The sequence below is a fragment of the Peromyscus maniculatus genome, chromosome 20 (genome assembly GCF_049852395.1).
Source record: "Peromyscus maniculatus bairdii isolate BWxNUB_F1_BW_parent chromosome 20, HU_Pman_BW_mat_3.1, whole genome shotgun sequence".
Taxonomy (NCBI): Eukaryota; Metazoa; Chordata; class Mammalia; order Rodentia; family Cricetidae; genus Peromyscus; species Peromyscus maniculatus.
The window spans coordinates 61,342,203-61,355,084 of NC_134871.1; the positions used below are offsets into that span (position 1 = coordinate 61,342,203).

Sequence of the window (12,882 nt, forward strand, 5' to 3'; positions counted from 1 at the left end):
GTACAAGTTCCCTCATATCCCACAAGTCAGTGAGTTCTCAGAAGGATGGTCTGGGTCATCTTTGTACTTGTGATAGCTTGTTGAAATGATGGAAATTAAAGAAAATAAAGGAATATAAGGAAGATAATTGAAAGTATTAGCATCTACATATCATACATTCCGATAATCAATTATTGTTCACAGTGAAAGGAACTACTACACTATCAGCTGGGGAAGTATCTGGATCCTCAGGCAGTGACTTGAGCCTGTATTAAAACAAGTTAGTTGAGTACAGGCTGATGTGAGGAAGTCATGGGTTTTGACAAAGGATCACCTTACTATTACCCAGCTCACATAAATCAAATTAGAAAATTTAGATTGACATTTGAGAACTAAAGTAAAAGAGAGAACATCGTTTTTCAAGAGGCTTTCTCCTCCCAGGGGGAGTAATCCAAGGCTCTTGATAACATAAAATTAGGATCAAAGGGTAGACATGATTGCACAGAAAAAAAAGTCAATGAAGTCATTCTTTTTCATCAAATGAAAATGGATGATGTTCCACCTTCCAAGCAGAAGGACAGACAGAGCAGATAAGATGCAGAGATGAATGAAAAGACTCATGCCTAGGCACATTTCCAAAGGAATTAATCTCTAAAGGAATGCCTGGACAGTGGGTCTTGTCCTAGGAGAGAGGGAAAGCTCTGGTTTTGGGAAAGTATTTCTCTAACACACTTTAGAAATTTGTCATATTACTATTTTGCAAAAGACCCATCAGAGCAAAGGAGAGGTTAGATTCTGAGGATTCAGAGGCTCATGTGGGAGCCTGGGTCTGCTCTAAGCTACAAGGACAACATAACAACTCATGGGAACATATTCAACAGTTGGGCAGTTTAAAATTTCCTGGCCAGATTTTTTTCTTGTGTCATTTTTCCTAAAGATAATAAAAATGTCATTGGGAGTCCCTGCTTTGCCCACAAGTGACAGGGCAGGCAGCACAACCAGGAGATCCTGCAGCAGTGCTACAATATGATACAAGAAACTCAGGTCAGGTAGAGGAACTTCATTAGTAGCAATTAGGTGGGTAGAGGTGAAACATGTAGGATGCTGGAGAAAGTACAGACTTGTTCTCCTAGTGAGATGTAGAATTGAACCTCTCCATGTCTACCTTCTGAGGACTAGTGAATGTTCCCAGCATGGGTCCTCTTCTTTGCAGGCACAACAGGACAGTCTGTGGGAGTTACCACAAGACCAGACAGGGAGGCCACATCTGTCACCCAAGGCACAGAAGTCACCACTGGAAGCCCAGCAGGCAAGATAAGATCTCAATGTTGGTCTGTGTCAGGGACTCATGCTAGTGTTGTCTAGAACTGTTTGTGATCATTAGTTCAAGGAAAAGAAATGAAGGACTAGAGTATAGAACTGCATGAAATGACGTCAACCCTGAAATGCTTTGGCTCCATACTGAGGCTGTTGTTTTCTGTGACCTTAAGAAATATCCTGTTCCCATAGAAAAAAGAGGAGGAGCACATGGATGTAGCACAAGTCAGTGGTTGTCACCTACATATACATTGGGCTTTTCTTCTCTGTTAGGATTCCTTGAGATATGCCCAGAGATGTCATTCATATGATAACCAGTCCCAGGCCATGTTTGCAGAAGATTCAATGTATATTTCCAAAAATTTATTTCATTTCTAGTATAATTTTAAGCATACATTATTTGCTAAATAATAAGGGGTTCCATGATCTCATGCATTTTCTTAATTTTAAAAAAATGAATGATCATGAGACATGTAAGCCTAAAAGTGTGATAGAGAGCTGTCAGGTGGGCAAAGATGCACAAAGGGCTTTAATTCAGTTCTAAAATCATCAACATTACTCCTTGACAAATTTGACTGACCTCCATAATCATTATGTTTTCTAATTAATGAATATTTCAACAAATCAGTATGTTGTCAGGTAATGGAATCCCTTAAGAAAGAAGTTGATACCGAACTTTTTAAAAGAGTAGAGACATTCATTTTGTAAGACAAAAAATGGATATTTCAATTCTTTGTTTTCAGAAAAACCTCCCTTTAATTTTTCTTACTCATGTCTTAACCATGATAATTAACAGGCACACCTGGAACAACTTCTGCATCCACCTCTGGAGGAACAGAGAGCAGCACAGCTCTACCTGCAAGAACTGGAGCCCTAGAATCAGGCAAGTCTCTTTAGCTCTTGGCAATATCTTAGCTGCTCATGCTCATCCATTCTCATACAACCTCAAGAGATGGTCTATAAAATTGACCTGTATGTGTGAGTGAAATTCATGACACTGAATGTGTTAGAAGAATGTGTCTTCTCGTGTTTTATCCTGCAAGTCCATTCATATAAATAAGGAAGTCTGGAATCATATGTCTCCAACATGCATGTTTTCCTGTCCTAGAGGGCACAGTGACATCCTCAGGACACACTACTGTCCCTCAGGCCTCCAGTCAATCCACAGCTTCTGCCAGCAGCCAAGCAGGTGAGGATAGAGAGGAGGCTATGAGTTCTCAGGTGTCAAATGGAGAGTTGTTAATTTCCATTTATTTAGATAGAAATGTAAGCATGGCGTGTGTATTATAAGGTTATAAGTCCTCAAGTGACTAGTGAGAGGCTGGTTATATTACCATTTATTCAAAGGGGAATGCAGGAATTCCTTGTATATTTAGAGAAATGAGCTAGCATCAGAAAGAAGACTGCATTAGGTGATGTTTTTCACATCTTGTTCTGTAATTAGGTTGCTAATTTGTTTATTTGGAACAATGATGGCCCTGTTTCCTCCTTGGTACTTTTGGACGCTGAGTCATTAGGGCTAACAATTTCTATCCTGACTCTAACTTAGCATGAAGTAGAAAAATTCTTAATGTCCTCTTTATCATGGGTATTAAATGTATTTTTTATAGGAAGCACACAGACAGAAATATATCTGAAAGACCCAGTTGGTTTCAATAAGCATATGAATACTGGATTCAAACAGATGATTAAAAAAGAGGTAGACAATCATATTTACATGCAGAATCAAAAAGCCCAGCAAAGCTTCCTCCATATCATATGAAATTTACAAAGATTGAAGCAGCAATAGGAACTACTCATAAATGATTGATGACTTTCAACATCACAGAGGTGTACTGTCTAGAGCTGCTCACATTCTTGACAATTTTTTCTTTGAAAGTAACCACTGGATCATCAGCAGGAACAACTAGATCCCCAAGCAGTGAGCAGACCCCATCTGAAGTCAGTACAGGTGAGTTGCGGCTGTGTCAAGGACAGGCTCATGCTTTTGACAAAGATGCAGAGAGAGATTTTTAAGAAATAACCTGGCCAGGTGGTGGTGGCACAGGTCTTAATCCCAGTATTTAGAAGGCAGAGGCAGGCAAATCTCTGTGAGTTTGAGGCCAGGCTGGTCTCCAAATCGAGTTCCAGGAAAGGCACAATGCTACACAGAGAAACCTTGTCTCTAAAAAAAGAAGAGTAAATAAACTGAAAATAAGAGTCTGAAGATATCCATCTCACGAAGTTCCTACACTGGGCTCTCATGAGGTTGCAGAGCTATGACGTAGAACTCCAGTGTCTTAATGTCAAACCAGTCAATGTGTACAAGTTCTTTCACATCCAACAAGTCAGTGATTCACTGAGGATATATTAGTTCATGACAGATTTTGTGATTGCTTAATGAAAATAGGGAGATAGAGAATGATGGAATTTAAGAAAAATAATTGAAAGCATTTGCATTCAGATCAATACATCGGAATCAAACATCATGATAATAAATTATTGTTCATTTTAAAAGGGCCTACTGTACCATCAGCTAGGGAAACATCTGGTGCTCCAAGCAGTGAATCAACCCAGCCTTCAGACAAGTCAAGTAAGTACACACTGTTGTGAGGATGTCACAGGATTTTAAAAAATGGATCGCCTTACCACAACCCAGCTTATTTTAAATCAAAGTGCAAACTTTAGATGGACTTTTGAGGACTAAAGTTAAATGGAGAACAATATCATTTTGAGTCTTTCTCCTCCCTAGGGGAGTAAGCCAAGACTTTTGATAAAATGACACTGGGTTAAAGGGTAGACATGATTGAACAGAAAAATCACTGGACTTATTCCTTTTCATCATATAAAACTAGGTGGTGTTCTGCCTTCCAAGTAGAAGGACAGACAGACTCAACAGAGGAGGCAGAGATGCAGCAATAGCCTCATGCCCAGGCACATTTCCAGAGTATCCAGTCTCTAATGGAACATATCAACACTGAGAGATTTTCTAGGAGAAGGAGAAAACTCTTGTGTTTTAGAGAGTAGCTATTTAGCACAATTTTGAAATTTGTCAAATTACTGTTTTGCCACAGAACATTGAGAGGCAATGAGAGGTTACACTCTGGGGTTGGGGAGGCAGATATTGGGTCCAGGGTCTGCTCTAGACTAAAAGGACAACATAACAACTCATGGGAACTTATCCAACAGTTGGACAGAATACAAATTCCTGGCCAGACTTTTTGTAGTGTCATTTTTTCCTAAAAAAAATATATGAATGTTGTTTATATCTGGGAACTTTAGGCCCTGCTAAACCCACAAGAGACAGGGGAGGCAGAACACCCAGGGGACCCACTAGCCATGCCTGAATTCAAGGAAACTCGTGTCAGTTAGAGGAGGAACTTCAATAGTAGCAATTCAGTGGGTAGACATTAAAGGGGAAGGCTACTGGGCAAAGTACAGACTTGTTCACCTAGTGAGGTGTAGAATTGAACCTCTCCATGTCTTCCCTCTGAGGACTAGGAAGTGTTTCCAGCATGGCTCCTTTGCTTTGCAGGCACAACAGGACAGTCTGTGGGAGTTACCACAAGACCAGACAGGGAGGCCACACCTGTCACCCAAGGCACAGAAGTCACCACTGGAAGCCCAGCAGGCAAGATAAGATCTCAATGGTGGTCTGTGTCAGGGACTCATGCTAGTGTTGTCTAGAACTGTTTGTGATCATTAGTTCAAGGAAAGGTGATGAAGGAACAGGGTGTATAACTTTATGACAGGGGGTTAACTCTGAAATGCTTTCAGAGTCGTCTGAGACCCTAATTATCTATGACCTTATGAAACATTATTCTTCCCATAGAAACAAGAGGATGAGCACATTCAGCTAGCACAACTCATTGGTTGTCACCTACCTATTCATTGGTCTTTTCTTCTCTGTTTGTATCCCCTGAGATATGCCCAGAGATGAGGTCCATATGATAACCAGTCCCATGACACATTTGCAGAAGATTTGATGTATATTACCAAGAATTTATTTCATGTATAGTATTATTTTAAGCATACATTATTTGCTAAATAACAGGACTCCATGTTTTTATGCTTTTTCATATTTTTAATAATATTGACCGCATTGAGACATGTGAGGTTAAATGTATGGTAGAGAGCATTGGGGGTTTGGGGAAAACATGCTCACAGGGTCTTAAGTCATCAACATTCCTCCATGACAAATTTGACTTACCTCAATAATTATTACGTTTTCTAATTAAGGAATATTTCACCAAATCAATATGTTGTCAATTAATGTTTTTCCCTTAAGAATGAAGTTGACACTGAACTTTTCACAAGAGTAGAGACATTTATTTGATAAGATGAAAAAAATGAGTGTTTCAATTCTTACAGTTAAGAAAAAACTCCTTTCAAATTTTCTTACTCATTTTTTAACCTTGATAAACTACAGGCACACCTGGGGCAGCTTCTGCATCCACCTCTGGATGGGCAGGGAGCAGCACTGTTCTACCTGCAAGTACTGGAGCTGCAACATCAGGTAAGACTCTTGAGCCTTTGGAGGCATCTCAGCTGTTAATCCGTTCCCATGCAGCCTCAGGAGATGGTCTGGAAAATTGGCCTGTATGTGTGAGTGAAATTCATGACACTGGATGTGGTTAAAGAATAGGTTGTCTCATGTTTTATCATGCAAGTCCATTCATATAAATTAGCAATTCTAAAGTCATATGAGTCTGCAACATGCATGTTTTCCTGTCTTAGAGAGCACAGTCACATCCTCAAGACACACTACTGTTCCTCAGACCTCCAGTCAATCCACAGCTACTGCCAGCAGCAAAGCAGGTAAGGAAATAGAGGAGACTAAGAATTCTCAGGTGTCAAATGGAAAGTTGTTAATTTCCAATTATTTATACAGAAGTGTAAGAATGGCATGTATATTACAAGGCTATGAGTCCATAAGTGACAAGCAATGGTCTGGTTATATTACCATTTATTCAAAGGGGAATGCAGGAATTCCTTGTATATTTAGAAAAATGAGACAGCATGAAAATGAGGACTGTATTAGTTGATGTTTCCATTATCCCAAATTTTGGTTGATAATGTGTTTTTTTGGGCAATAGTGGCCCTGAATCCTCCTTGGCACTGTTGGACACTGAGTCATAAGGGTTAAGTCTCACTATCTTGAATCTAACTTAGCATGAAGTAGAAAAATTCATAATGTCTTCTTTATCATGGATATTAAATGCATTTTCATATATGAAGCACACAGGCAGAAATATATCTGAAAGACCCAGTTGATTTCAATAACCATATGAGTACTAGATTCAAATAGATGAATAAAAAGGAGGTAGAAAATCATATTTCCATGCATAATCAAAAAGCCTAGCAAAAATTCTTCTATATCATATGAAATTTACAAAGATTGAAGCAGCAATAGGAACTGTATATAAACTAGTGAAGACACTGGCCATCATAGATCAGTATGGTCTACTGCTGCTTCATAGTCATGACATTGTGTTTCTTTGAAAGCAATGACTGCATCATCAGCAGGAACAACTAGATCCCCAAGCAGTGAGCAGACCCCATCTGAAGTCAGTGCAGGTGAGTTGAGGTTGTTTCCTGGAGAGGGTCATGCTGTGGCTGAATATGCAGGGAGAGATTTTTGAGAAATGAGTTGAAGCTAGCACTCTAGGGAGAAACATTCCCTAAAGACTAAACTGTGAGTTATGATGAGCATGTTGAGCTATGACATAGAACTACAGTGTCTTAAGGTCTAATGAGTCAATATGTACAAGTTCACTCATATGCAACAAGTCAGTGAATTCTATGAAGGATAGTGGAAATAAAAGAGAAAGAAGACATATAAGGAAGATAATTGAAAGTATTAGATCTTGATCTATATCCCTATATCAAATATCCTGATAATAAACTTTTGCTCACATTGAAAGGAACCACTACACCATCAGCTGTGGAAACATCTGGAGCCCCAAGCAGTGAATCTCCCCAGCCTTCAGACAAGTCCAGTGAGTATAAACCGATTGTGAAGAAGTCATGGGTTTTAACAAACTGGATCACCTTACCACTTCACAGCTCATTTTAAATCAAAGTCCAATATTTAGATTGACATATTAGGATTAATGCAAAATGGAGAACAGTTTCATATTAGGAGTTTTTCTCCTCCCTTTGGCAGAAAGCCAAGGCTTTTGATAACATGACTCTGGCTTCAAAGTGTAGACATGATTAAACATAAAAATCTCTGCACTTATTCCTTCTCATCACATGAAACTGGATAATATTCTAGCCTTTCCCACGTAGAAAAACAGGCAGAGTTAAGAAAGGAGGCAGAGATGTGGAAAATCCTCATGCCAGGCACATTTCCAGAGTATCCAGTCTATAAAGGATTGCCTGAACAGTGGCAATCCTGTTTCTAGCAGAGAGAGAAAGCTCTCCTTTGGGGAAAGTATTTGTCTAACACACTTTGGAAATTTGTCATATTACTGTTTTGCTACAAATCATTGAGTACAAATGAGAGTTTAACCTCTGAGATTTGAGAGGCTGTTGTAAGTTACTGGGTCTGCTCTAGACTATGAGGACAACACAACAACTCATCGGAATATATCCAACAGCAGGGCAGCATAAGATTTCCTGGCCAGACTTTTTTCATGTGTCATTATTTCTATGGAAAATAAAAATGTCATTCATGTCTCAGGATCCTTAGTCCCTGCTGAACACATGAGTGACAGGGTGGGAAGAAAACCAAGGGAACCCAGCAACAGTGCTAAAATCCAAGGAAACTCAATTCAGTTAGAGCAGGACCTTCATTAGTAGCAATTCAGTGGGTAGAGAGGAAACAGGTAGGCTTCCATGTATGTAAAGACTTTTTTATCCAGTAGGTATAGGATTGAACCTCTCCTTGTCTCCCTTCTGAGGACTAGGAAGTGTTTCCAGCATGGCTCCTTTGCTTTGCAGGCACAACAGGACAGTCTGTGGGAGTTACCACAAGACCAGACAGGGAGGCCACACCTGTCACCCTAGGCACAGAAGTCACCACTGGAAGCACAGCAGGCAAGATAAGATCTCAATGTTGGTCTGTGTCAGGGACTCATGCCAGTGTTGTCCAGAAGAGTTTGTGATCATTAGTTCAAGGAAAGGCAATGGAGGACTGAAATATAGGACTGCATGAAATGACATCAACCCTGAAATGCTTTGGCTCCATACTGAGGCTGTTGCTTTCTGTAACCTTAAGAAATATCCTGTTTCCATAGAAACAAGAGGACAAGCACATTCAGCTAGCACAGCTCATTGTTTGCTACCTACCTATTCATTGGTCTTTCCTTCTCTGTTAGTATTCCTTGAGATATGCCCAGTAATGAGGTCCATATGATAACCAGTCCATGCCATGTTTGCAGAAGATTCCATGTATATTGCCAAGAATTCTTTTTTATTTCTAATATTATTTTAAGCATACCTTATTTGCTAAATAATAGGGGTACTCAATGATCTCATGCGTTTTCTTAATTTTAATAAACAATAACGAGACATGTGAGCCTAGAAGTGTGAGAGAGCAGTCATGTGGGCAAAGATGCTGACTTACCTTCATAATTATTATGATTTCAAATTACTGAATAATTCCCCAATCAGTACGTTGTCAGGTAATGTATTCCCTCAAGAACGAATTTGGCACTGATTTTTTTTTTATAACAGTAGAGAGTTTCATTTTGGAAGAGAAAAAAATGGCTATTTCAATTCTTTGTTTTTAGAAAAAACTCCCTTTAATTTTTCTTACTCATTTTTTAACCATTTAGGCACACGTGGGGTAACTTCTGCATCCACCTCTGGAGGAGCAGGGAGCAGCACTGCTCTACCTGCAAGTACTGGAGCTGCAACATCAGGTAAGACTCTTGAGCCTTTGGAGGCATCTCAGCTGCTAATCCGTTCCCATGCAGCCTCAGGAGATGGTTTGGAAAATTAACCTGTATGTGTGAGTGAAATTCACGACACTGGATGTGGTTGAAGAATGGGTCGTCTCATGTTTTATCATGCAAGTCCATTCATATAAATTAGCAATTCTAAAGTCATATGAATCTGCAACATGCATGATTTCCTGTCCTAGAGAGCACAGTGACATCCTCAAGACACACTACTGTCCCTCAGGCCTCCAGTCAATCCACAGCTTCTGCCAGCAGCCAAACAGGTAAGCGAAGAAAGGCGGTATGAGCTCTCATGTGTCAGATGGAGAGTTGTTAATTTCCCTTTATTTATATAAAAATGTAAGAATGGCATGTATGTTACATGACTATGACAAGTGAGTGGCTGGTTATATCACCATTTATTCAAAGGGTAATGTAGGAATTCCTTGTATATTTAGAGACATGAGCTAGCATCAGAAAGAGGACAGCATTAGTTGATGTTTCTCTTATCCCAAATTAGGTTGATAATGTGTTTTTTTGGACAATAGTGGCCCTGATTCTTCCCTTGGTACTTTTGGCTTACTGAAGGCTAAGGCTTACTATCCTGACTCTTAGCATGAAGTAGAAAAATTCTTAATGTCCTCTTTATCACGGGGATTAAATGTGTTTTTGTATAGGAAGCACACAGACAGAAATATATCTGAAAGACACAGTTGGTTTCAATAAGCATATGAATACTAGATTCAAATAGATGATTAAAAAGGAGATAGACAATCATATTTCCATCAAAAAGCCCAGCAAAGCTTCCTCCATATCAAATGAAATTTACAAAGATTGAAGCAGCAATAGGAACTACTCATAAATTATTGATGACTTTCTTCATCACAGAGCAGTGTTGTCTAGAGCTGCTCATATTCTTGACATTGTGTTTCTTTGAAAGTAACCACTGGATCATCAGCGGGAACAACTAGATCCCCAAGCAGTGAGCAGACCCCATCTGAAGTCAGTACAGGTGAGTGGAAGCTATGTCAAGGACAGGCTCATGCTTTTGACAAAGATGCAGAGAGAGATTTTTAAGAAATAAAAATCTGGCCTGGTGGTGGTGGCCCATGCCTTTAATCCCAGTACTTGTAAGACAGAGGCAGGCAGATCTCTGTGAGTTCGAGGCCAGCCTGGTCTCCAACTCAAGTTCCAGGAAAGGCACATTGCTACATAGAAAAACCCTGATTCAAAAAAAGAGAGTAAATAAACTGAAAATAGGAGGCTGAAGAGACCCATCTCATAAAGGTCCTACATGGGCTCTCATGTAGTTGCAGAGCTATGACATAGAACTCCAGTATCTTAATGTCAAATTAGTCAATGTGTACATGTTCATTCACATCCAACAAGTCAGTGATTCTCTGAGGATATATTAGTTCATGACGGATTTTGTGATTGATTCATGAAAATAGGGAGATAGAGAATGATGGAATTTAAGAAAAATAATTGAAAGTGTTAGCATTCGGATCTATACATCTGAATCAAACATCCTGATAGCAAATTATCATTCACATTGAAAGGGCCTACTGTACCATCAGCTGGGGAAACATCTGGTGCCCCAAGCAGTGAATCAACCCAGCCTTCAGACAAGTCAAGTAAGTACATGCTGATGTGAGGATGTCGTGGGTTTTTACAAAATGGATTGCCTTACCACGACCCAGCTCATTTTAAATCACAGTGCAATCTTTAGATGGACATTTGAGGACTAAAGTTAAATGGAGAACAATATCATTTTGAGTCTTTCTCCTCCCTAGGGCAGAAAGCCAAGGCTTTTGATAATGTGACACTGGGTTCAAAGGGTAGACATGATTGAATAGAAAAATCATGGGATTATTCCTTCTCATCATATAAAACTGAGATGGTGTTCTGCCTTCCCAGTATAAGGACAGACAGATTCAACAGAGGAGGCAGAGATGCAGCAATAGCCTCATGCCCAGGCACATTTCCAGAGTATCCAGTCTCTAATGGAACATATCAACACCTGGAGATTTTCAAGGAGAAGGAGAAAGCTCTCAAAGTAGCGTTCTAACTCAGTTCTGAAATTTGTCAAATTACTGTTTTACCACAGATCATTGAGAGCCAATGAGAGGCTAGACTATGGTGTTGGAGAGGCAGATATTGGGTCCAGGGTCTGCTCTAGGCTAAAAGAACAACATAACAACTCATGGGAACTTATCCAAATGTTGGACAGGATAGAAATTCCTGGCCAGACTTTTTGTAGTGTCATTTTTTTTTCTAAAAAGTATGAATGTTGTTTATATCTGGGAACCTTAGTCCCTGCTGAACTCACAAGTAACAGAGGAGGCAGCACACCCAGGGGACCCACTAGCCATGTTAAAATTCAAGAAAACTCGAGTGAGTTAGAGGAGTAACTTCAATCGTAGCAATTTAGTGGGTAGAGATGAAACAGGCAGGTTGCTGGGCAAAGCACAGACTTGTTCACCTAGTGAGGTATAGAATTGAACCTCTCCATGTCTCCCTTCTGAGGACTAGTAAGTGTTTCCAGCATGGCTCCTTTGCTTTGCAGGCACAACAGGACAGTCTGTGGGAGTCACCACAAGACCAGACAGGGAGGCCACACCTGTCACCCAAGTCACCTCTGGAAGTCCAGCAGGCAAGATAAGATCTCAGTGTGGTGGTCTATGTCAGGGACCCATGCCCGTGTTGTCCAGAATTGTTTGTGATCATTAGTTCAAAGAAAGCTGATGAAGGAGCAGAGTGTAGAACTTCATGACATGAGGTCAACTCTGAAATGCTTTGGGATGATTCTGAGACCCTCATTATCTGTGATCTTAAGAAACATCCATGTTCCCATGGAAACAAGAAGAAGACTACATGAAGCTAGCACAACTCAGTGGTTGTCACCTACATATACATTGGGCTTTCCTTCTCTGTTAGTATTCCCTGAAATATTTCCAGAGATGAGGTCCATATGATAACCAGTCCCATGACACATTTGCAGAAGATTCCTTGTATATTACCAAGAATTTATTTCATGTGTAGTATTATTTTAAACATACATTATTTGCTAAATAACAGAAGGACTCCATGTTTTTATGCTTTTTCGTATTTTTAATAAAATTGACCATCTTGAGACATGTGAGGTTAAAAGTATGGTAGAGAGCATTGGAGGTTTGGGGAAAACATCCTCACAGGGCCTTAAGTCAGTTCTAAAATCATCAACATTCCCCCATGACAAATTTGACTTACCTCTATAATTATTATGTTTTCTAATTAATGAATATTTCACCAAATCAATATGTTTTCAAATTAATGGATTTCCCTTAAGAATGAAGTAGACACTGAACTTTTCATAAGAGTAGAGATATTTATTTTATAAGATGAAAAAATGAATGTTTCAATTCTTACTGTTAAGAAAAACCTCCATTCATATTTTCTTACTAATTTTTTTAACCATGATAAACAACAGGCACACCTGGGGCAACATCTGCATCCACGTCTGAAGGGGCAGGGAGCAGGACTACTTTACCTGCAAGTACCGGAGCTCCAGGCTCAGGTAAGACTCTAGCCTTTGTCATGGCTAGACATGTCAAAGATGTCTCGGCTGCTCATCCGTTCCCATGCAGCCTCAGGAGATGGTGTGAAAATTGCCCTGTATGTGTGCGTGAAATTCATGGCACAGAATATGGTAGAAGAATGTATCTTTTCAAGTTTTAACTTG

General features: G+C 39.7%; 1 protein-coding gene across 1 annotated transcript in view; it reads left to right on the top strand.

Moving 5' to 3' along the window:
- Muc19 (mucin 19, oligomeric) overlaps nucleotides 1–12,882 on the top strand; it is a 171,016-nt gene that overhangs the window by 70,198 nt on the left and 87,936 nt on the right. Inside the window, exons 49-54 of the mRNA XM_076555688.1 lie at nucleotides 5,705–5,791; nucleotides 6,015–6,093; nucleotides 6,781–6,852; nucleotides 7,200–7,274; nucleotides 9,057–9,143; nucleotides 12,631–12,717. Of these exons, the coding sequence (XP_076411803.1) occupies nucleotides 5,705–5,791; nucleotides 6,015–6,093; nucleotides 6,781–6,852; nucleotides 7,200–7,274; nucleotides 9,057–9,143; nucleotides 12,631–12,717 (487 nt within the window). The remainder of the gene's footprint in view (nucleotides 1–5,704; nucleotides 5,792–6,014; nucleotides 6,094–6,780; nucleotides 6,853–7,199; nucleotides 7,275–9,056; nucleotides 9,144–12,630; nucleotides 12,718–12,882) is intronic.